The sequence below is a fragment of the Platalea leucorodia genome, assembly GCF_965183815.1.
Source record: "Platalea leucorodia genome assembly, chromosome: 6".
Classification (NCBI taxonomy): Eukaryota; Metazoa; Chordata; class Aves; order Pelecaniformes; family Threskiornithidae; genus Platalea; species Platalea leucorodia.
This window is the reverse complement of record NC_138828.1, coordinates 86,564,096-86,588,847: the sequence shown is the minus strand read 5'-3', so window position 1 is coordinate 86,588,847 and position 24,752 is coordinate 86,564,096. Positions and strand designations below refer to the sequence as shown.

Here is a 24,752-nt window from a genome sequence, read left to right as displayed (position 1 = left end):
GATTTCCTTGGGTTTATCGACCAGCAGCTTTGGGTGAAGTTCTGCCGTTCCTGGGACAGAAGCGCAGCGGTGTGCCGCAGCCAGCGGGCATGCTGTGGGAGTGGGCAGCACCATGGAAAAGTGTCCTTCGTCCGGGATCGGACACGTCATGCTCATCGCAGCGGAGTGCCTATCGGGACACAGCAGCTGCGACAGCTATCTAGATGTGTATGTGTTTATTTTTTAGGTCAACCCCCCCAGTAATTTAAAGCCTTTTTATGTTTGTGACTCGGAGGCTTAGTCCGAAGCTAATGCTGCAGCGATAAATTACCTGCCAGAGCGGACCGAAAGCCAGGTCTCTGCCGGCGGAGATGGCCCGGAGGGCTGAGCTCGCCTGCGGGCGCCGGGGCGGCCGCGCTCGCCGGGCTACGGCACCAGCGCCCTGGGGCGAGCAGGGGCTGGATTGCCTGGGAGGGACGGACGGGCGCCCAAAATGAAGGACAGAAAATATCCGCAGCCCCTTCTCCTGGCTGTCCGTGGGCACCTCTGGAGAGAAAACTGGGGGTTTATGGCTCCTAGGGGATTTTCAGTCGTTTTACGATGTAAAATGTAACCTTCAAATGCTTTGCCTGTGTGACTGGGTACGTAGAGAAGACAGACAAAGCCCTCTGCCTTATTTGCTAATGAAAATGCTAGAACTCATTTAAAACGAACCTTTGAAAGGGAACGCTACCTGAGTTGGCAATTTTTTCAGACTACTCAGCAGATTTACAGTGATTTGCATAATTTCGTGTTTCGCTGTGGTAATGTGAATTATTTTGGTCTACCCTTTCATACCGCTACAGAGAAGAAGCCTGCGCTGGGCATCTATTTATCGTCGGGGAAAATTGCACATCCTGGAGGCTTTTACCTGCGTTTTGATTTTTCCAGTTGCTCGGCTGCAGCGCAGAGGCGTTCTGCTGCCAGGACGGCCGGGGCGCGAGGCGCTTGCCAGGCGCTGAGCCGCATGAGGCTTTCGCTCTCCTTCTCAGCGAAGTCGGGGCTTAGTTGTGTTCTGCCGCACTCATTGGGGAGCTCGCTGCCATCTCCGGGTGGTTCGATGCAGGGAAAAAGTCTTTTTCTTTCTGTTGAAGGACGGCTCGCGCCTCTGTAGGCACGGAAAGGAGTCACTGTGGCAGAAAATCGGTGCCGGAGCATACCGCGAGTGGAATGCGGTGGGACTTCCAAACAGGCCGGTGGGGTGATTCACTCCTGCGGCTGCTGCTGGTTCTTAGGGGCTGGTCTCTGGAGGTGGTTTTGCAAGGAACAAAGATGTGCTGCTTGCTTTATTATGCATCTCTGCTTCATAATTTGTAAAACAGGCCCTGAAGAGCTTTTGTGGCTTAAAAAAAATAATCAGGAAATTCTTTTTCCATGTGAAGTCCCAGATTTTCTTCCCTGGAGAATTTATGCGACTGCTGGCGAGGAGGGAAGCGGCACCGAGAGGCCGGTGGTGCGCTCGTCCGCTCTGGCTCCACGGGTGATGGCCCCAGACTGGCAAACCTGGCTGACGCGGCTCCTCGCCGCCACCTCTGCGGCCCGTCCCTTCCCTGTGGCGGGTGTCTGCCCGCGGCCACCTCGAAACCTGCCCGACAGACGGCGTTTCCAAAGCTGGTTGGGGCAGCGCACTTGGGAGGTTGGCCATCGTGACGAGGGCGGGCGAGAGGCTGGGGGGAAGGACGTCCGGAGCCTCGTAACTTGGCTTTGCTCTCAGAAAAGCTGTAACGTGGAGCCATGCTGTATCCCATGTCTGATTGCTTAAAAATCTAGGTGTTTCGGTTACTGTTAATGTGCTGTGCTTTTACTCTGGTTATGCTTTGGAAGGGAAACAAGGCAAGCTCTCCCGCAGCTCCCATCCGAGCGCTCTGCAGAAAGCGTTCCCTAGACGCCCACGTGCAGCCCACAGCACCAAATGCGATGTTGCTGCAGCAGAAACGGTGAAGCGCTTGATTTCCGAGGCCGGTTTATCTGCTACTGCTCTGCAGACTGATGCTACAGAAAAATAAAAATGAAATAGGTTGAAAGGCGAAAGGCTGGCAGGGTTCTGTCTGTGCTGCGAGGCTCTCGTCCCGCTCGATGCAGCCGAGAGGTTGGGTCGTGCAGCTCGTGCTCCGCTCCTCCCGAAGCAGCGCCCTGGGCTTTTGTCTGCCGGTTCCTGCCCCCGGCTGCCTCCTTGGTCGCGGGCGCTGCTCGGCCCGCTCCTGCCGGCGCAAGCGTTTCGGGGTTCGTCCTGCGTCGCGGTCCACGCTCCTGTCCTGGCCGTGCAGCGGCGGGACGGTGTCCGGGAGCATCTCCAGAAGTTGCCCGAGACACATCCCAGCCTCCTGATTTGGAAAGTCATCAGTGCAAGCTGAGCCTAAGCCGGAACATGTCATCATGAAAATAACGAAAAGACTTAAACACTGCGATTTGAAAAAAGGGTCTGCAGGACTGGAGCTGAATTTAGCCGCAGGAAGACAGCGTGACACTTCTGCCTTGTGCGTTAGCAGTAAACCCGTTAACTAGCTGCAATGTTTATCAAACCGGCCAGAGACAACGCTGTGGTGGTACAAGTCCGATGCCTTCCGTTTATAATATTGCTTCCTCATGTCCTCTGGAAGCACATTCTGTGTTTTAACTTGGACAACACACGTTGAAGTCGTGTGTGAACACCCGTAGAATGGATTTTCCATCTGAGCTGGAAGGCAGGGACAGGGAGCAGAATGAAACCCTCATAATCCAAGGGGAAAGGGCCAGCGGCCTGCTGCGCCATGTAGACACGCACAAGTCTATGGGGCCGGATGGGATCCACCCAAGGGATTTTGGGATCCACCATCTATCGGCAGTCCTGGCTCACCGAGGACATCCCAGATGACTGGAGGTTGGCAAATGTGATGCCCATCTACAAGAAGGGTGGGAAGGAGGATCCGGGGGACTACAGGCCTGTCAGCCTGACCTCGGTGCCGGGGAAGGTCATGGAGCAGATCATCCTGAGTGCCATCACGCGGCACGTGCGGGACGACCGGGGGATCGGGCCCAGCCGGCATGGGTTTATGAAGGGGAGGTCCCGCTTCACTAACCTGGTCTCCTGTGACAAGGTGACCGCTTGGTGGATGAGGGGAAGGCTGTGGATGGTGTCTACTTGGACTCTAGTAAGGCCTTTGACGCCGTCTCCCACTGCGTTCTCCTGGAGAAGCTGGCTGCTCACGGCTTGGATGGGCGTACGCTTCTCTGGTTAAAACCTGGCTGATGGCTGAGCCCAGGGAGGGGTGGTGAACGGAGTCGAATCCAGCTGGTGGCCGGTCACCAGTGGTGTCCCCAGGGCTCAGTGCTGGGGCCGGTCCTGTTCAGCACCTTCATCGATGATCGGGAGGAGGGGATGGAGGGCACCCTCAGCCAGTTTGCAGGGGACACCCAGTCGGGCGGGAGCGTTGGTCTGCTGGGGGGCAGGAGGCTCTGCAGAGGGCCCTGGCCAGGCCGGGCCGATGGGCCCAGGCCCCGGGGTGAGGGTCAGCAAGGCTCAGGGCCGGGTCCTGCCCTGGGGGCACAGCAACCCCAGGCACCGCTGCAGGCGTGGGGAGGAGCGGCTGGGAGCTGCCCGGCGGGAAAGGGCCTGGGGGTGCTGGTCGACAGCCGCTGGACACGAGCCAGCAGGGTGCCCAGGTGGCCAAGAGGGCCCAGGGCACCCTGGCTTGTGTCAGGAACGGTGTGGCCAGCAGGAGCAGGGAGGTGATGGTGCCCCTGCGCTGGGCACTGGTGAGGCCGCCCCTCGAATGCTGTGCTCAGCGCTGGGCCCCGCACCCCAAGGCGGCCATGGAGGGGCTGGAGCGTGGCCAGAGCAGGGCAGCGAGGCTGGGGCAGGGGCTGGAGCACAAGGCTGGGGAGGAGCGGCTGGGGGAGCTGGGGGGGCTCAGCCTGGAGAAGAGGAGGCTGAGGGGAGCCCTCATCGCTCTCTGCAACGGCCTGAAAGGAGGCTGGAGCCGGGGGGGTCGGTCTCTGCTCCCCAGGAACAAGCGATGGGACGAGAGGGAACGGCCTCAAGCTGCGCCAGGGCAGGGTTGGGTTGGGTATGGGGAAAACTTCTTCCCCGAAGGGCTGCCAGGGCCTGGCCCAGGCTGCCCAGGGCAGGGGTGCAATCACAGTCAAGTGCCCAAAAACCGTGTGGATGTGGAGCCTGGGGACACAGTTTAGAGGTGGGCCTGGCAACGTCAGCCTGACGTTGATGGTTGGGCTCGATGATCTCTGAGGTCCTTTCCAACCTTAATGATTCTACACGTTAATTTAAAGCTGCAAGTATTTTGCAGAATGTTGTTGCTAGTCCTGACAACTGAAAGGATCCAATATTTTGGTAGACATTTATTTGAGTATGTGGCATAAGTCTTTAGATTTGAGGTCTTGTTTTTGTTTATGTGCTAGAAAACGGTGATTGATTTTGTTTTTCATGAAAAGATTATTTTGCGCTTTTGATTTCTGCCAATTGTATTTGGATGAAAAGTGGAATTCAGTTTAGTGTGGAAAACTGCCATCGCAGCTCTTAGTCGCCAAACCTCCCGAGCGTGACGGGCGCGTTCTGCGTTCAAGCCCGAGGCGTCGGCGTGCAAGGCAGGGCGATCACTTGTCCGTTTGTCTGCTAGCAGGGGCGATTCGGGTTGCTGCCTCTGCCCCGGTTCTCGGTACGGCCGAAGCCTGCGTGCCGCCGCGGCGGCTGGAAGCCCCGCTGGGTGCCCGGCTCCTGCCCGTCTTCCCTTCGCGCCCGTCGGCTCGAGCGCGCCCTTCCGCAGCTATTTTCCGCCTCGGGGTTTGGGGGGTGAAAGCGGCCTTCTGTCCTCAGCTGAATAAAGAGTATATTCTTTCACTTAAGCCAAGCCCAGCAGCAATCAAAACAAAATATTTTCTACACAATGAACAGAACTACTGACAAACGGGGTGATGTAAATGCCAAACGTGCTTCGTTGCAGAGACTGCTGCGAGGACGAGGCCGCAGCGCCGGGCTGAACTAGGGAACGTGAGCTGAGCGAGGCAGCCGGGCGTCCCCTCCCTTCTCGGCGGTATTCAAAAGCAGTAGCCTTGTGAAGGCATCGGCGTTTGAGGAGGGACTATTAGCATAGCATTGCTTTTTAAACAATTAAAAATGCATGGTTAATTGAGCTCTATGGCAATAGAGCATGAACTTCAGCTATTTTACTGGGCTTGTTTCAGAGGAGGGGGCACTGGGGGTGGGGGGAAGATCCCAACGCCTGCCTTGTCTGCCCCCCCACCCCCCGTAAACTTCATCAGTCTTAAATTAATCTTACTTCATCAGTCTTAAACTAATCTTACTCAAATTCTAGTGGTCTCAAGTACCTTAATTGAGTTCCTCACACCCACCGCCTCACTGATGCTCTAAGAGCTGATCAGCGAGGTTGGCTTTGCCTGACCAGAGGGAAGCCTGAAATCTAATGATGCACGCTGCAATTTAAATGTGGGCTGATGCTGATGATTGTAACGCTGCGAAAGCTCGGTGGATTTACCACCAGTATTTTCTGCTCCTCAGCATCCTGATGGGAAGCGCCGTTACGATCGGTACCCCGGAGTCCCGGCGCGCAGGGGTCCCCTGAATGCAGTGGGAAGCTGGTGTGGGTGGGTGGGCTAACTCGGGCTGGGGGTGGGCCACCAGGTCCTCTTAAATCCCGGCAGTGAAACGGGGTAGGAAAGTAAACTGTATCAGAAATGGGTTTTCTGTTCCTGAGCATGTAATGCAAGGGGCTGGAAAGCTGTGGGCAGTTTTTGGTACAATGAAAAAAGGATGGGGCAAGTTTAGGTTAAGGCAAGTACGACTGCGCTAGCCTCTGCTGCTTCGCAGGTCGGGGTTGGTGGGTTTTTTTCCCAAAGCTTATAAAAAACTTGTAAATTGGGTTTGTGAGTCTGGTGTGTCTGTTAAAAGCGGAAGGGTAGTAGTTAGGGGTGGTTTTGCCATTGTTTGTGATTCCTGCTTGGAGCTGTAACGGAAGGAATTCCCTGTCGCTGGCTGAAGGTGAAGGGGCACCGACCCCTCGGGCTGCGGGTGCCCCGTGCAGGGCCGGGTGAGGGGTGCTGGCGGGGAACGGGACGGCCGAACCCTGCGTCCGTCTGTCTGCACCAGCTGCGTTTAACTCGCTGTGCTTCTCCTCTCTGTCATCAGGCATCCAGCACCGGCCCCAGGATGAGCGTGGAAGCGAGCAGCAAGCCCCTGAAGGTGGGCTCCAGGGTCGAGGTCATCGGGAAGGGGCACCGCGGTACCGTGGCTTACGTCGGCGCCACCCTGTTTGCCACGGGGAAGTGGGTCGGTGTCATCCTGGATGAAGCGAAGGGCAAGAACGATGGGACCGTGCAGGGCAGAAAATACTTCACCTGTGAAGAAAACCACGGCATCTTTGTGCGGCAGTCACAGGTACGCTTCCCTCTGCGACGGCCTCTGCTTGCCGGGCTTGTCTCGGCTATCTGTGGCTCACGGGTTGCTTGGTTACATAGAGGAAAATGGCCTTTGCACCCCGATGGGGAGAGAGAAAGTAAGTTTCCTTCGCTCCCAGAGCGAGCGATGTTTCTGGGACTTTCCATCGTGCGAGGGAGCAGAGCAGCTCCAAAGACAGCCAGAAGCCTCGCCTGGAGGCTGGGCTCCTGCCGCGCTGGGGTTTGTTCCAGTCGGACACGCAGCTTCTCCGCACGTTTCATTGGGCGCTTTGATTAGCCCAGTTTGTGGGGTCGTCGTGAAATGTTTTCAGATGAATTGGGTGAAAAAGTCTGGTGAATTCCAGAGGGCGTGGGACGTTTCATTTTGTCTCTGAAACGGAGAGTAAAGCCTGCCTGCTGTCTGCTGCCTCAGGGAGTTACCGGCTACATCACCTGTAGGAGGTGAAGTTTGGGACCAATATTTGGGTGTTTATGTGGAAGTAAAGTCAGAGAATTTTAATTAAATAGTATTTACCTTAAAGGTAAATAAATAGGTACCTTAAATAAATAGGTACCTTACCTAAAAATATTTACTACACATATAAAATGTGTGACTTGGGTTTAGTTGTTTAGCTTTTGCTATTTGTGTACTACGGGTAGGAAACGAGGAGCTCGTTTATGTACAAACAAGTCTCTTCCATTTCAATTTCCTCTGTGTAATCTTCAAACAGCACCAGCACAGAAAAGCGACGCTGCTTTTGCGGCCCGCAGGTTGGTGTGCTCCAAGCGCGATGCCACGGTGAGAGGCGTTCAGCTCCTCTCCTCCTTCCCTGGCACCAAACGGCGGGTTTAAGTTCGGCCCTGTGGCGTCTGAGCAGCAGAGCCCCTTTCCACTCCCAGACCCTCCCGCTGCCCCACCAGACGCGGTGACTCGCTTCCAGGACGTTGGCAGCGGGCGACGGAGGCAGCTGAACACGAAACAAGGGGTTTTAGGAGCAGGAGTCCTGGGGTGGATCCCAGCATCCTCTGTGCTGGCCGTGGGCAGGGCTCGCGCCTGGTCGGAGGATGCGGTAGCGGTTCACCGGTGGGATGCGAATGCTCTCTGCTGGCTGTTTCGCTGGGACTCAGGGACCTGGCTTCCTTGGTGCGTCGCTCAGCCGCGCCTGCCGGCTAGAGAAGTAAATCCGTAGTTTACAATTAAAAGTTTTGGTCTGCGGGACCGGGACGCGCGGCTCCCAGACCGGGTGGCTGGGGCGGAGCTCCGCAGCTCTCTGCCCGCCCGGCCGTGGCCCTCTGCGCCCATCGGACGTCTGGTGACGCGCAGTGGCGCGAACGTGACCCAGGGTGCTGGCGTGGGCGGGTCAGCGTTGCTGGCTCGCCCGGGGCCCTCGGAGGAGTTTCCATCTCGTCTGCTGGCGACGGCAGGGCGGTGGCGGCAAGGTTCCCGTGTACGGCCTTGCACGGGGGTGTTTGCGGGTCAGACCGAAGGCTGCTCTGTGGTGTCTTCTCCTGGGACTCGAGACCTGCTGGGTTGCAGGAGCCGGCCCGAGGAGCCATGTGCAGGAGGGCTGAGGCTCGCTCCAGGGTCCGACAGCCGCCTCTCGCTGTGCTTCCCCTTTCTCGCTTTGGTTTGGAACGGTTGGGTCGTTGTCTCGCGCGTCCCCAGCTGAGGAGCGCACAGCGTGCTTAAAAACAAGCTGCTTTTCCACGGCGATGGGGAGTAGTTTGTCTCTGCCCGCTCTCCCCTGCGAAAGCGCAAATCCCTGGTGTGCGTGTGCGGAGGAGATGCGCCCGTGCCGGTGGCACCGGCCGTCCCTCCGAATCTGTGACCTGTGCGCAAAGGTGAACTTGGCGAGCAGAGGGGAGCGCGATCTTTGAGGAGCGCGTCCAGCGTGGGCTGCAAACCGCGGCGATTCCCGCGCCTGCCTCGCGCGGCGGCTGCCCAACAGGCGCGGGGCCGCGGCGCTCTGCTCTCCAGCCGCTTTCTCCGGCTCTTCTTGCGGAGCCCGGCTTCCCAGGGCTTGCCGCCGGCGAGCTGGGCGAGCCGGTGAGTCAGGGTGCACCGGAACAGGAGACGGCAGAGGTGGCGGAGGAAGCCGCCCGGGGTGTGGGCGGCCCGTCACTAAGTGACCATTACGCTTTGGGCATTAATTTTTCAAGAACCGGGTTTAAGGTATAAATGGAAAATGGCAGCATTCCCTTTCAGCGGAGTTAATGCTCTGCTGGTGCTCTGTGCTGTAAATCTGTCTGCTGCTTCCTCCCGTATTTCGTTTCTGGGTCTCCCCAGCAGAGCGGGTGGCTGTCCTGTGGTTACGCGTGGTGTCAGGCCACTGAATGTCGATAACAACTCATTTTTTTCAGGGGAACAAAACGATTGCTTATGAAGCAGATCACCAGACCTCATTGCTTATGAAGCAGATCACCTGCATCAATACAAGGACATCTTGCTAAACACTTGTAAAGTGTTTTTAAGGATTTCCAAGACTAAGTAACTTCCTCTTCTCCCCTGCACTTAAAAATATATCTCAGAAAATGAGCACCAGTGATGCCAGCATCAATAAAGCCTAGCAGTATTCTTAGTCTTTCAATTTATTGTGGAGTTTCGGCTTTAAAAATGCACTGATGGGAAAATTTCCAAGACTTTAGGTGAATTGTTTTTTCTATTTCATGCAAAGATCAAAGTAGATCCCGCACAGGGATTTGATGCTGTGCTTTAGCTGTAGCAAAGCGCTCATCTCCTGGGGAAGGATCAAGCCCATGCGATGCGGGTGCTCCAGCGCGCTCGGGTCCCTGCCGGCGGCGGGGGTGCGCGTCCCAGCCGCGCCTCGCCTTGCTCCGAGGGGAGCAGAGAGCCGAAAGAGCCGAGAAAATCAGCAAACCACCTCTCGCTCTGCGCGTGAAGCAGCGTCCCGTGGGGCAGCAGGCCGGCTCTCCGTAAGCGCGGTAGCTCTAGGGGCGTCCCTGTCTCCCGGCGGGGTCGCCGTCCCGCAGCTGGGTCGCGCTGTCCCCTGGGTGTCCCGGCCAGGAGGGACACCCGTCCTGGAGGGAAGCGGCTGCGGGGAGCCTGGAGCTCGGCAGAGCTGTGATGGAGGCACTCGCCGCTGCGGCGCTGAGCCGGGGGGGTTCGGCTCGCCGTGCAGAGGTGGGTGCCACGAGGGGCTGTGGTCTCCCTGCTGCTGGCCGTCCCCTCCCTGCCTGCGTCCCAGCTGGCAGAGGGCTGCGGCACTGTTTTGAGCAGCTGTGTCAACACGGACAGGCATTTCCGAGCACGTGTTTGCTCGTTATCTTTTGGCAACCTTAACATTTTGCCTGCCAGGGACTTGTATTTGGGCTGGTAATTTTGAACACGAGCATTCTTTTATGGTGTGTGGAAACATTATCGCCGATTTTGACATCAAGTGGAGCCGCTTGGCGGAGGAGCTCATCGGCTTAGATCTGCTGCCGCAGCACGTCTGGTACCTCGTCGCGCTTCTCCAGCCTAACCCAAAAGCAAGCCCTGTCCTGGTCCCTGCCGCCGCCTTGTTAGCCACCTCCCAGCAAGGCTGGTGTTGGCACCTGAGTCCGACCTGGTGGGACCCCCAAGGCCGCTCAAAATCCCACCCTGGGTTTGGATGAACTCCTGTGCGTGGCCTGGTGCAGCAGATCCCCCGGGATCCCGTTTCCACGGTCCTCGGGTCTGGTTTTGTCGTGCTGCCGCGTTTAGTGAAAAGCTGTGACAACCTGCGCGTGGCCAAGTCGCTCCGCAGACCGGGCGCCCTGGCTCATCCTCGCTTCCCAAACCGCGGCTTGAGTTTTCTCAGCGTTGGCGCAGTTGTCGTGATTTCTGTGGCGTCATTTTGCTCAGTCTCCTTCCTTCTTTTAATTTAAGAGTCTGCTCCCGGTACTGGGGCATCTGCCCAAAATAGAAACCGTGGCTGACAGGTTTACAGATTATTTTTATTTTTAAACTGAACTCCCAGGTTTAAGGTTTTCACGAGACGGATCAGGCAAAGACCTGTCAGGGGCGACTGCGGCAGTGTCGATGATCTAAGGTGAAGGGGTGCTTCTCAAGAAGTGGTCTAATCCTTTCCAGCATTGTTTTCCACATTTATCAGGCAAAAAAGTGTGCGCAAAAATAGTTAACAAAGAGATAGCCCTAAACCTTCAGCCCTTAGCGAGCTTCACAGGGCTCGAGCCTGGCAGCGTTCGTGTCCGTGCCGCCCGGGCGCCGGGCAGCTAACGACTGACGAGCCGAAACCACCCCGCTCTGTTGGCTGCGCTGCGTTCGGGGTCACCCGCGTTCTCCGGTCAGAGAGAAGCAGTTCTCCTTCTGTAGAGAAAAAAGACTTTTAAAGCAATTTTTGCTAAGACAACACGCAAAAAAATAAAACCTGAGCTTTCTGTCAAGTGTCAGTCACTGACACTGACTGCCAGGCCAGGGCTGATGAACGGATTGCTGTGTAGAGCGGTGGTGGAACCGTTAAAGGTGTTCCGGGCTGCCGAATCCTGAGTTTTGACTTTATTTATTCCTTGTGTGGATATTCTTTATTCCCTACGTGCATAAACGATATTTTGCTGTTTTCAGGAAGGCTGTGGAAGGAGGAGGGTCGGATAGCTGAGCCTGAACGACTGAATTAAAAATCTGTGCCAAAGAAATGCAGTCTGCACTCTTTAAATCTGCTACCAAAATGGGCCTGGTTTCTGGTCATATTCTGCTTATGGGTTGGGTTTGGTTGGTTTGTTTGTTTTGTTTTGTAATAACGGTTGTTCTACTTTTTCCAGATCCAGGTCTTTGAAGATGGAGCTGATACAACGTCCCCAGAAACACCAGAATCTGCTGCCTTGAAGGTCCCCAAAAGAGGTACGGCTGGTCCGTTTTGCCCCAAAACCTCTCTCCCTTGGGCTGGAGCAGGCGAGGTTCCGCTGCCGAACGGGCGTCGGGGTCCCCGTGCGGGGGAGGCGGGTGCCGGCTGCCGAGGGGCCATGCCTGTGTCCGGGGCTCTGTCCCCGGCTCGGGCACACGCTCGCCTCCCCCGGCGCATCCACCTCTGCCCTCGTCCTCTCTGCCAGCTCCTGCGCAGGCTTTGGGCATCGCGGAAGGAAGCACCGCATGCAAAAGTTGCTCCCAGGCAGTTCTGTCCTGACTGTGGAAGTCTGTCTGGTGGGAAGCAAGTGGGGGACCCTTCCCGGAGGGGTGGGGGATCCTTCCCAGAGGGATGGGGGATCCTTCCCGGAGGGGTGGGCACCTGGAAGGAAGGCTCGGACCGCCCCGCCGCTGTGAAACGGCAGCGTGCGGGTCACTGGCCGCTCGGGGCTGTGCCTCATTCCCACCGCTCTGGCAGCGAGCGCTTTCTGCTCGGCGCTGAGCCGTCCTTCCACTTCTCCCCTTGTCAGGCCGCTCTGCAATAGCTCGCTTTGTTCGGTGCCTCGTGGGTTGCTCTTTTTTCCTTCTGACAGGCTTGCCTCCCTTTGAGCTCTCTTTTTGTTGAGGAATTACGTAGTGGTGCGCTTAGGGATGCTAGGAGCTTGTGGGAAAAGCTCTGATGCTTCCTGCCCTGGACGGCCTGTCGGCGCTGTGTGCCAAGCCGGGGCTTCTTGTGCGTGAAGCGTTTGCTGAACACGAGCTTAACGGTTCAGAATAGGGTTGGGTTTTTTGTTGGTGTTTTTCCCCTCTCCCAGCCAGTAGAAATTAAAATTCCCCTTTATTTGGTGAAATGAAATCTACCCTTCAGCTGCATAAGACGTGCCCAGAGGCATCAGAAGGGGGTGAAGTTAGCCTGGGAAGTGGGGTGTTCCCATGAGATGTTAATTCTGCCGGTCCCGTGAGCGGAAGGGAAATGCGAACTGGCGCTCGCGTCCCTTGGCGCTCGCGTCCCTTGGCGCTCGCGTCCCTTGGCGCTCGGCCTTCACCTGCTCCTGCAGGGAGCTCCGGGCTCCAGCAGCTCGCTGCCGCTGCGGAGACCTTGGGTTTGCTACAGCCCAGCCACTTTAATTCATCTCTGCTTTGGATCCTTCAGTTCGCCTGCGCAGCTGAACAGGGAAACATTTAAAGCAAGCCAGTTTTAATTTAGGGGTGGGGTTTAATGCAAAAAAAAGAAACTTTTGTGCTTAGAACACTAGTGCGAGTGTTTTTTTTCCCAGAGCGCTAGAAAGGCCAGCCTTTCACGTGCAGCTTCAGCCTGCGCTTTGTATGGGCTTGGTACTAACAGTAAATGAAAATACTCCTTAAGGTTTATATGATCTTTTCAGTCTTTCTCAATTCAGACTTTCCAGCTGGAAATTCAGTTTTCCTCGTTACAGTTCTGTACTGGGTTAGGATAAGGCGCTTGTCTGGAGCTGTGCGAGCATTTCCCCCGCTGCTCCCGTAGGTCCGGGCTTTCCGACCCCGTCTTAGCGGGCATCGGCCCTTCGGGTGCTGAACCCGTGCGAAAGCCGCAGGCCTGCCGGCGCTGGGAGGCTGCTGTCCTCCTCCTCATCCCTCGGTTATTCGCAGCTAGGGAGAAACGACGAGGGCTCTTTAGACCCTCGCTTGACATCCTGAGAGTTCAGCAGCAGCTGATGCTTCCTTGCGCCGGCAGACGGGAACGAAGAGACCAGAAGTACGTTAACTGCTTGGAGACAGGGAAGCCTTGGAAGAAGCCACAAACCAAACCTCCGGGTTCAGCGTGGCTCTTCAGCAAACGTTGCTGCCTTTTAATTGCACTACATCTGTCTGTGTCCGTGCGATGAATCTTTGAATCCTGTGCCGTCTCCCCTCTCGTTATCTGGAGGTCTTCCCGAGGCTCTCATCTCCGCTGCCTCCTGCAGGGCTGTCTCTGGTTCTTCTGAAACCTTTATCTGGGGCGACCAGCGGTGGCTGCGGCGCCCGGAGGTGTACGGCCGCGCACTCGCGGCACGCCGCTGTGATATTTGCAGTACTGCCTCTCCTTTCTCAGAACGCTCTGAGGTTTGTTCTGGCTGCCCAGCGGCGTTCACTGAAGTTCTGCGGTGATGCTCTGGCCCTTTTTCTTCCACGCGTATACAGAAAGGAATAACACCCAAGCAGTTCGGGTTCCCCTCCCGCTGCGCAGCATCAGCGTTGCTGCCTCTGCCTCTTGCCGCCCGGAGCCCATTGCAGGGCAGGAGCCCACGAGCGCCATGCGGGAGGGGAAGCGGGGGCGTTCAGCTCAGGTTTGGGGGCTGCAGGATGGCTGTCACCAGCGTTTTGCACTGCTGTCCGCGGGCAGCAGCGCGGCTGGCCGGGAGCACCGCGAAGGGACAGGCGCACGAGCTGGAGCCAGTCCTCGATGGCTGCACTGGTGGGCGCAGGGGCCGTGCAGCAGCGGCACGGCGGGTGGACGCCGGCCGGGTCCTGCGGCGGCACAAGAGGGAGCCCGGGCGCGCAGGCTCGGTGTTGGCCGCAGTGCTGGGATGCAGGCGCTGGGATGCGGCTGCTTCCAGGGAGTTTCCATGGAAACGGCAGCGCCGCTGCTGCGGTCTGACTGCGGTGGGCGATGCAGAGATCGCTCTTCCCATAGATCCAGCACCTCCCGCTCCCGGCCTGGCAGAGGCGTGAGGCACGCAGCGGAGGCGGCTCCTGCCTTTTATTTACGAGAGGCTTCTGCAGCGCTTGCTGTTGGGGTGATGAGTGCCACGGCTGGAAATATTAAACCCTGCTGGAATTGCAGCTGGGAGAGGAGCGGGACAAGCAGCCCCCGTGGCTGCGAGCTGCTCCTGGACCCACGGACACCCAGAGGTGGAGCAAAGGATGTAATTCAGCCAAACCTGCAGTGGTTACCCACATCTCTGAGGCCCATAAGCCAAGATCATGCAGTCTGGTTCCTCCACACTCCTGTACGCAGCCCTCACTGTGCTGTCCCGCTGTGCGCACCGATAATCCAGAGAGCAAGGGAGGCGTCCCGAGCTCGGGGGAGGCGGGTTTGGGTGAGCGCTGGCGTTTAGCCCGGCGCCGACACCTGCCGTCCTGCCGCAGTGGCCGGGCTCTGTAACGGGGCGTTCGCGGGCCCTGTCAGGATGATGAAATGGGAGCAGCTCCTAACAGCCGGCTCGCCACCGCTTTAGCGACCTGGGGAAGGCCAGCGGCTGAGCTGTCGGCAGATGTTGCCGGCGGCCGCCCGTGTGCAGGAGGTTTGCTCCCTGAGAAGTGGGAAGGACCTGTCTGCTGAGCTTGAGACCCAGCAGGGCTGTGGATGCCCCTCTCGCGCAGGTTTCCTGGGCTGAGCGGGAGAGCAGAGCGCAGCCGGTCGGATTGGGAATGTTTCCGAGAGGTCTCTTGTACATCTACCTCGTGCGTGTTCAGATTCCTGGCCGCGTACGGACCGGCATGGAAACCTTTTATTTTGCCGCACGAAGTAAATGGTCTCTGGACCTGTATTTCTGATGATTCTCCCATGAGATTCTCATTGGGAATCCAGCTGATCGGATGTGGTCGTGCGGACCGCTACGCTGCTGTGCGTTTCCGAATGAGCGCTCCGAAGGTGACGCAGCGTTCTCTGAATTGCAGTAATTTAACTCAAGGAAAGCAGCGTAGCCTGACCTGGTTCTGACGCCTGCGTCTGAACCTTTGGCTTTCCCGAGCCGTGCCAGCGGGTCTAATAAGGGAGCCCCTGTTCCTCCGAACCCGTGCCCCGCTGTACCGCCGTTGCCTGGTGCATCCCGAGCTGCGCGGTCTCTGCTTCACGCCCGGTTCCCTAAGAACACGCGTAAACGGTCCTTTCGCTGTGCCGCGACACGTGCTGGGCTGCAGAGGCGCTTGGCCTGCGGGCCAGGCCAGGGGCGTCCTTCGGGCCAAAGCTCATGGTTCTCTTGCTGTTTTTCGTTGCAGATTCCCTGGACGCCGCCAAAGCCAGCAAACTGGTGAGTGCCCAGCCCGCGACTGCAGGCTGCTGGAGGAAATTCCCTTTGCAGCGCGCGATTAGCGGAAGAGGCAGACTTGCACGTGCCACTCTTGGTTTTTCGTCATTAACTTTTATCACCTCTCTAAAAGCTCCGCTTTTCAACCCTGCAGGAGAAGCGCCTGGAGGCACACACATACCCACACCATACAGCAAGGACAGTTTTGCCAGCCTGTCTCTTATTTAGTCCTTTTCAGTTCTGTGCTCTGTAATAACAATGCCCGTGGTAAAGTGAGTTGCTTCTGAAACCCATGGGAAACAAGGCCCTGTAAAAAGTAATTTTCAACTAATGACCAGAAACCAGTAAGGTACTGAGGACTAAAACCCCCGCAGGTTTTCCTGTATTACACGTTTTATCTGAGTTCAATCGATACTGCAACATTCACGCCCCGCGTGCCTCTTGGCTCTGTTCCTCTAAATAATGACCCTTACATCCCGCAGGAAGAGCGTACTGCTCGGGATAGCTGAAATTAGCTTTCTCTGGCTTGTACCGGGTGGATTGCAGAGAAACGGTGTCTGCTTCTGAGTATCTTTATCCAGGAATCTCGATGGCCCTCGATGGTTGAGGTGCTCCGGGCGGTTAATCGGGCTCAGGTGCCCGGGAGGCTCTGCCTTGTTGAGCTGCCTGCCAGGGCAGAGGGTGGAGAAGAAATCCCCATCTCGTATTAAAGAGATGTGGAGGATTTTGCAGCGATTGCCTTTTTCTGCTGAGTGGGGCACGACTTACCTGCCAGCGCGTCTGGTCGGATCGGCCTTTTGCATTGCAGGGCCTCCTGCGCTGGGGGCGTCTTTTCCCCTCGTGTCCTCTGCCTGCGACGCATAACATTTAGTCTCCTGGTTTAATTATATGCTGCAATTAACAGACGAGTTGCTAGGTGGAACTGAACTTGTAAAGGAGGTCAGGCCAGACTGCCTTCTGCAAAATAAAGGCTGCAAGAGGGAGTCTTGAAGAGTTGGAAGAAAAACTTTAAAATTCTTTCAGAACATTTGTAATGAAAGATAAATGTAATATTTACGAAGTGAAAAAAATCTTAGCGTTCATGAAATCAGGATGCTAAAGTAGTAATTGTCCTTTAAATTCTTCATGCTGCTCGCATCCTGAGAAGGTGGCAGGGAAGGAGCTGAACTGAAAGGGCTTGTGCCCAGCACGTTTAAGAAACCCCAGATTAAATACCTGATGGTGCCTTCTGTCCGTAAGCATCGCAGTTTTTTTTTCCTGTATAAGAAGTTGAGAATTTGGTGCTGGCCGCTGTTGGAAGCAAAGCGTTTTGGTCGATGGAGCTCCGTGCCGTTCTGGGCAGGGGCTGCTGCTGCTCGACGTGCCGCTGTGCTGCGGGGCGTTCGGGCTGGTTTGTCATTAGGGAAAGTGCCCGAGTTCAAAATGAGCACCCTGCCACCTTTCAGATACCGTCCGCGGTGTGACGGGCTCCCGGGGGTGACCCGAGTGGTGCCACCGTGATGGCCGTACGCAGATTTGTCGTCTGTGTTAGAGACAGGCGAATTCGGGCTTTGCTGTTTGCCTGCCTGGGTTACACAGCCTCTCCCGGGAGCTGCCGCACGGAAACGCGGAGGCGAGGTGTGGGAAAAGCGCTTCGAGCTGCTGGCAGGTTACGTGCTGGCACCGCGAAGGGGCCCGGCTTGCTGCGGTCAGACATAGGAGCCTGGCTTCGAGCCGGCGTAGCGGCACGCCGCGGGAGGGAACAGAAGCAGCTGCGGCCTCTTGAGAGGCTGCGGGAGAGCGCTGCAGTTGGTGTGGTCCTCTCGATCCTCCTTGGCCTTATCCACGTGTGTTGGCTTGACTACGTGGTGACCACTGTTGCAGTTTGTCCAAGGAAGAGCTGCTATTTTCTGGGAGTAAAACCTCTGCCGTGCAATATTTTGGGTGATTTCCATCCTGAATACGTACTTAACGCTGCTGCAAAAGGTGTTTTCTGTGCTACCGCATCACGTTCTCTGAAACTGGAAAATCAGCCAAGAGCTCTTGGTTCCCTTAGGTGCTCCTGCAGGCCAGCGCCGCGGCAGCAGCCCGGTGGGAGGCTGCGGGCACCGCTGCGGGCACCGCTGCGGGCAGCGCGGGAGCACGGCTTTCTGCAGGCTGCTGCGGCTCGTGGGCCGGCTGCCGTGTTCTGGGTGCGAATCCCACAGAAATGGGAGCGCCCCTCGTTTGGCTGGCCCGTCCCTAGCCGCCCTCGGCTGGCGTACCCCTCGCTCCTCTTCCCGGTGACGGCAGGGTGTTGAGGTGGCGGCCTCGGAGGCAGGACCTGTTGGCTCCGTGTTTGCGTCTTCCGAGAACGGTGTCTGGGAATCCTGGGAGATCCCGGCGTCGAAACGCCAGCTCCTTCATGGCTGGGCCTGAGAAGCTGTTACCTCTGCTCCTCTGGGCTGTGGCATCGGGACTTCTAAAAACGGGGAAAAGGTCTTTCCCATGGGTGGAGGGGGCCCTGAGTGGCAAGAAACTGCAGAAAATTTCCAGCACGCTTTGGATGCGGTGCAATTTCTTCCCAGCACGATTGCATAAACTCCCTGCCGCCACGAAAAATCATCCTTAGGGCAGCAGCCGATGCAGGGCTTTGCCTTGGTGTGGTCAAGAATTGCATTTTAAAAGCAAAATGTCCTGTTGCTGTAAGTCGTGCGCAGCCTTTGCGAGCCGAGGGGCGGTGGAAGCGCACCCACGAGAAGGTGGGCAGAAAATGGTGGGGTGCGGCAGCTTCTTCCCTTGGCGGGCGGGCGCGGGAGGGGAGCGGGGCTGTGAGAGCTGGCTCTGGGGTGGGATCCTCCTCCCCAGGGGTTCCAGGTTTCAGCAGCTAAGCGCGGTGCTTAACTCTTCTTTGCAAGTGCAAGTGCTTCTTTGATGGCTACCAGTAAGTGAATTTATTTTCCTTTGGGTACGTCCTGCACCTCAGAAGGTTTTGTGCTGAAGGTGGGTCAGTGACACTGGAGTAAAGCTCCTAAATCAGAGGGTTGAAAACAAACTCTGTTGTCTGCTTTCTTCTCTTAAGCCATCTTGTGTTTGTTTAAATTTGCCTGAATATGTTTTCCTTTCTGATTGTACCTATTTGTGCAGCCCAATGGCTTCACTGCGACATGTCCTCTTCCGTCAATAGCTACCTCTGAAACTTGTGATGTTTGAGCAGAAAGCAGATTGCTTCTTATCACCACTGTCGATGCGATGTGAGCTCTAACTTTGTACCCTTTTATTCCCTCTTCATGCAGCGTGGAGTGAAGCCTAAAAAGGTGGTGCTTTTTTGACAATTATCTGTGTGTTGCCGCGTCTCCTGGCCGCATGAAAGGCCCCCCAGTGCATCCCCGTTCATTGTCACTCATTGCTGCTGTGCCTCCATCGTACCGCTGCATGTTTGCTCATTGCATGTGCTCCCCTTCGCCAGCCCCGGCTTGCTCAGGGGATGGGAGGTGAATGCAGCAGAAGCGATGGCTTCTGAGCCAGACCGCAGCGCGGTGGGAAGAGTGCATTGCGGCACGGCTGCCCTGCTGCTGCTGGAGGGAGGCTGGCAGCCCTGCCTTTTTCGTTATGCTCAATTGTGAGATTTTCTGCTGTTCCAGTTAACCGCAGTTGGGTTTTCAAGTCGGCGCTGGGTGCCGGTTACTGCGTTACCCGCGGGCCGTGCCCAGCATCGCTCCCAACGCGTCTGCGCAAAGCTTTCGCATCGCCCCGCTGTAAGTCGTGGGCACCAGAGAGCCCGCGCGCGTATTGCCGCTTCCACCCGAAGGAGTGGCTGGCACGCCTCCGGCTGTCGCCGCCTTCTGCCTTCTCGTTCCTTTAACTAACACTTTAATCGAGTGTGTGCTCCCCGGCCCGCGGGTGTTGGAAGCACCAGCTGCACGCTAAGTGCTCTGCGTGCTGCGGGAAGCATAAGCTGTGCTCCCCCACGCTTGCTGTCTGACGGGGAAGCGTTTAAAGCTCTACGTCTGCTTCGGTAACCCGGTCTGTTATCACAGCGCCGTTACGTGGCCCGTTATTGCCCACTGTATAGCGGTTTTCTAAACAACACAAGGCAATGCTGCATAAAGCGTTTTCTCATGAGCAGTTTTAATCTGCAGCTGAGCAGTGGTAAAACAGGGAGCCGCCGTAGCGAAAGAACAAACCCCAAGAGTTTGGAAAAAGATACCCGAGAAATACGCTTTGGCGACTTGGAGGCAAGTCACGGTTTTGCTTACTTGTCCTCTCCTCGGGCTGCGGCTTCCCGTGCTTCTCCCGAGGTAAGAACACCCCGCAACCAGCCTGTTTATAACACTTACCAAAGCCAAAAATCTTTTGTATCGCTTATTACCACAATGAACTAAAACTACAGAGGTCTTGGCAAAGCATCCTAATTTCCTGTAGGCTGCTGGGGGAATATTTTTTTGCCATGGAACCCTTGCCAGGAGCAAAGCGAATCGGCCGCTCGGGGCTGGGAGCAGGCACGGTACGAGCACGAGAGGGAAAGCGATGCGGTACCTGCCGAGTCCGTGGCGCACATGATGCCGTATCTTCGACGCGTCTTTTGTTTCCAGCCGCCTTCATTTTGATTTTTGGGTGGAGAGATGATCCAAACAGCAGCATTTGGCCCCAGAAAGCCCCGAGGCGAGGAGCGGTGCGTGGAGATGGGCTCAGGCAGGTACCTCGTAACTCTTCGCAGAGGGACAGGCCAGCACCACGTTTTTGCTGATGTCACCTCAGAATTTAACGTTTTCAGCCTTTGATGAACTTGTCAGCTCTTCACCCCTCTCCTTTGCAGCTCTTGACCTTGCACGAGCGTGTGAAAATTGCAGTCCAGTTGGTACGATCACAAAATAACTAACACGATTAGCAGATAAATCCTTATTCATGAGATTAAGGTAGCTCTTTGCATGTTAAATATAGACTTTAATCGTATTAAAAGCTGCTGCTTGCTGCTTTTTTGTGCCAGATGGTCCTTACCCTCCCAGCCAGCGTCCCCCTCTGTTCGCCTTGGTTTTGCTGCCGTCTTTGAGCTCGTCGGCAGCAGCGGAGTAGGGTCTCTGGCCGTTGAGGTCGTGGCCGTTCTGGCCTCCGCTGTCGGTCGCATGGCCCGTGCTGGTGCCGGGGCGGCAGCCCCTGTTGGAGGGACCCCGGCCGTGCCATCCCTGGGGCTGCGCGGAGCCGGAGGTCCTTCCCGTCGGCCGCGAGGCTGCGTGGCAGTGCGGGGTGTCAGGGTGTCCTCGTCCCCCGCACAGGCGTCTGCCGCCTCTGCCTCGCTCAGGCTCTCTGCCGGGTGCCGGGGCTGCTCAGGAGCCGGTGGTCCCGGCTGTCCCTGGCACGCGGGGAGCTGCTGGCCTGTCCCGGAGGGGTTTGCCGGCCCCGGCCCGGGCCAGGCTGCTGGTACGCTGGGGGGTGGGAAGGACACCAAACATCTGTTCAAAAAGCAGTAAGAGGGTGTTTCTCTCCTAATTTTTGGAGCGAAATGGGTTGTGTGCTCCCTTACCTCCTCCGTGCCACCGGGGTCGAGGTTTCACTGACCCAGCCTGTCTCCTCTCTTGCCGAAGCGCCTGGGATGGCGCTGGGTCACGCAGTGTCGCCTTCCAGTGGGACCGAGGGGCCGGGTCCGCTGCCAGGGCCGTGGTGGGAGCTGCCTCCCCAGGCCGAGGGCGTCTTGGTCACCCCTCGAGTGACGGAGCTGTGCACTCTTGCCCCGGGGTGCTGGGGGTGGTAAGGACTTCCAGGGGTGCAGAGGAAGGCTGGGCAGCTTCCCTAAAGTTAAATCTTGTGAAATACAAAGTGCGTGTGAATTATATTTGGCTCGGGGAGTCCTTGAGCTGCGGGTGTTTGGAGCCTGGGAGAGCAGCGGGAGCAGTGTTCCTCGGGTGTCCTTCCCGGCATCCCGCTCCGCCCTGCGGCCGCACGTGCCGCGGCCGCCGTTCTGGTGCAGGCTGCCCGCCTCGGCGCGGGTGCGGTGGCTCTGGCCGGCACCGCGGTGGCTCTTTGCTTGTGCGGGGGCTGCCAGCTCAGCCCCGGGGCCCTGCGGCTGCGGGGTGGGAGCAGGGGTCCGGAGGCCCCTCCGGCCGGTCCGTGTTACCGCACCGGCTGGTGGGATGGTGGTGGGGAGCCGGCTTCCTTCTGCCCGAAGCACCGCTGGATTCCCTGTTTCATGGCTCCCGTGCCTCGCTGGTGGGGACATCGGGGGTAGGATGCCTGTGTCTGAACACGCTCTGCCTTATCGGTGGGCCGTGCCTCGTCTGCCTGCTTTATCTGGTCTGGTCCCACCTCGTCTGGCTAACGTAGCTGTGCCGGCTGCCTGGCTCGGCCTCCGCCGTCCCCTACCAGCGCAGCTTGGACAGTTGCTCCCCGGGTCAGCATCGTGCTGCCCCGGTTGTGCAGCGATGGCGGAGTTGCGCAGAGCTCCAGGTGGAAGGGGACAGGCCACAGGCGTGCCTGCCGCTCCCGGGTGGAACAGGGGTAGGCGTGGGGTTGGGGTTAGGGCACAGCTGCGGTGCCCGGTTGTACCTGGAGGCCGTCGGAGACCCCGAGCACGGGGAGTCCCAGCTCGGCCGAGGCAGGGAGCAAGTTCTTAACTGGCGGCAGGAGGGCGGCTGGTCCCGCAGCGGGTTTGGTGGTCGCGTTTGCAGCGAGCTGCAGGCGTGAGCGGCAGCGAGCCCTTCTCTGGCGTGGGAGCAGGCGTCCAGCGCCCTCCCGTACGCCTGAGCTGCGTGACCGGGATGAGAACTCTCTTTTCCACGGGTGCTTCTCTCACCACAGCTCACCTAACCTGCGACAGCGTGAGCTAAAGCTAGTTTGATGCCTGTTCCCCCGCCCGATGGATTGGCTTTGTCCCAGCTCCAGTAACATTCCCATTCCTTTCATCATCCCAGCTGGCACTCTGTGTGCCGGAGCTGAATCTCAAGTGTTTTGTTTTGAGCTCTGTAACAAGCATGGCTTCACCTCCCTCTCTGCTGGGCGCCTGATCCCGCTCTGATCCTCTCTTGTCCTCCCGGTTGCCGCCGTGCCCGGTCGCTGGCCGGCTTCGGCGGCAGCCTCTGGTGCGGGGAGCAGATGGCCCGTTTCAGCCTGATGAGGGCATGGAGCGATCCGCTTCCAGATGGTTTCTTTTTAAAGAAGAGGGGCCAACCCAAGCCCTATTAATCCTTTAAAGGAAAGAGTAATCCGATTATCTCATAAAACGTGCCTCGCCTCTGAACTGCCGAAAACACGTCCTACAAAAGGGTCTACGTGAACCTGCGCGCTGATTTTGACGTGGCTGGCATTCCTCTTGGCCGGCCGACAAGCTGTCGTGGCAGTTCTGCCTGCCTCTGAGGGACGCTGGCGGCGAGGCCGTGCTGCAGAATGGTGGTGGTTTTGCTGCTAAGCAAGGGAAGGGCCGGCCAACCTCCGGAGCTGCGAGCTGAGCAGCATCTGGCGCCGCAAGCTGGTGGTACCGCGAAAGGAGCCGGAGTTAACCCCGGCAGCGTCGCAGGCTGCTCCTGCTCCAAACCGAGGAGACTCCCCAGCCTTCTTAGCTGTGTGGGGGCTCAAAGCTCCCTGTTACTTTGCAGGGCTTTCAGAGAAATAGCGTCTCTTACACGTCTCTGAACGTTTTCAAAGGACAGCTGTAAAGCGTCCGACACTTGCTTTTTCCCTTGTGAAATTGCATTTTCTCATCCGCTGCTTCTGCTTAAGAGGGCAGCTCCGTAGGTGTGCGGCCAGCCCCGCCTTGGTGTTTGTTGAATCCTGGATGTGGGAAGAACGGATATATTCTGGATTTAGAAAACCAAGCTGTGCATTAGGAGAGGAGTTGGTTCATTAGAGCAGCTACTGCCCTGCCCCCCTTACTGTAATATCCTTAATTCTCTTAGCTGAATGTTAAATCTGCGTAAGCTTTCATGTGACTCCTTCAGCAATGTATATGGCACTTTGTTCACTAAGGGGCTTACAGCCACAAATCAAGGTTGCTTTTGTCGGAGGATACTTAATACGAACGTGGGCCTCTTGCCCGATGGGTCTGGGTGACGGCTGAAGTTGCACCCTGGAGGAAAGCCTCCGTCCTCCGGGCCGACCCGGGGTTGGAGAGGGTTGCTACTGGGGCTTTCGGATGCCTTCAGATAACGTAAGAGCCGCCTCTGTCAGCTCTTGACCCAAAACAGACGTGACGTGCTCAAACTCATGAAACTCGTTGGTTCTTCATTAACGTATGCTATTAGTGCTGTTAAAAATGCCGCTCGGCAGCAGCTCTGCTGGGGGGGAGCGGGGACGCTGCTGGGATCCTGCCCTCAGCCCTCGAAGGTGTCCGGATCGGTTTGCTGCCTTTTACTGCCCACAGGGGCTCTGCGTAGAGCCGCAGCCGGTTACCAGGAACCAAACGGCCGCGAGGTTTGGATACCCATGTGTTTGTCTCGTCCCCAGAACTGTGTCTGTGGAGGCGGCACCATCCCGTCTGACAATTCAGCCCTTTGTGGAGCGGCGGGCCGACTCCGCTGACCTAGAACAAGCTCTTTCTCTGCTGGCCCCGAAGAATCCTCGTCAAAGCTGAGGAGGAGGGAGCTGGCTGGCGATGGGGCTGGTGAGCCGCCCCGGTACTGACGGGCTGCGACTGTAACTTGGCCTCCAGGTTGGTTGTTGCCAGCAAGGCGTGACCCAGCGGGCAGCCCGAGCCTGGGAGGCCGATGCAGGTCCCCAGCCAGAGCTCTGAGCGTCCCAGAGGAGCAGAATCAAACCCGATGGCGAGCGCGTCCATGCGCACGACTGCCGCGGCAGCAGGTGTCTCGCAGACACCAGTACGCACCAGCAGCAGGTTTGGCAACCGCAAGCTGGGACCGGAGCTGAGAGGGAAAACCCAGGTGCAAGGCAGGAGAGCGGTGACCGCAGCCGGCGTGCGAGCGGAGAGCTCGAGACCGATGCTCCCTGCCTCCGTGCCCCCAGTTGGTGAGTGCCTGTGACTTCCCTGGACACTCAAGGATTCAGTATAGGAAAAACTGCTTGGCACGGGGAGATGGGAAGCGCCACTGGGAGCGAGGACAGCCTGTGCTCGGGCTGGCGATAAGGCGCGTGCTCAGGTACGGCGTGAGCGGGCGTAAGCCACCTCTGCCCTCACGCAGCTCACGGCTTCGGCCAGCTCAGGGCTTCGTGGCCTACGTGTTGGTTTTTCTAATGTGGGCTGAGCTCTGACTTTCTGAGGACAAATCCAGTTGGGCTCCGGCTTCAGTTTGCATTTGCCGGGGTGGAAGTCGAGGCAGCGTGTGTCTGCACAGGCTGTCGGCTCTGCCTGGAGGCAGATGGTAAATGGCAGGGTCCACGTTGCCCCTGGGGAGCCAGGCTGTGCCGCAGGATGCCTCCGGTGCGCTGCGGCTGTGCAGAAAGCGTAACGTGTCTTTAAATCCCCCTGGGGAAGCCTCGGCAAGCCCGCAGCAGCAGTTCCCTTTGGGCTCACCCCGTGCCCTTCTCCTTTGAACAACAGAAAATTGTTAGTTGCTTGAAAAGGAGTGATTTTAATCTAGGCTTATGCGAAAGATAGTAAAAACTAGGCT

At 57.5% G+C, this 24,752-nt stretch overlaps 1 protein-coding gene across 2 annotated transcripts in view; it reads left to right on the top strand.

Moving 5' to 3' along the window:
- Positions 1-24,752, top strand: part of DCTN1 (dynactin subunit 1) — an 84,612-nt gene that overhangs the window by 20,272 nt on the left and 39,588 nt on the right. For both annotated transcript variants that reach the window (XM_082315419.1, XM_082315420.1), the window contains 3 exons: positions 6,158-6,406; positions 11,167-11,245; positions 15,209-15,240. In XM_082315419.1, coding sequence (XP_082171545.1) covers positions 6,179-6,406; positions 11,167-11,245; positions 15,209-15,240 — 339 coding nt within the window. In that variant the 5' untranslated portion in view covers positions 6,158-6,178. The remainder of the gene's footprint in view (positions 1-6,157; positions 6,407-11,166; positions 11,246-15,208; positions 15,241-24,752) is intronic.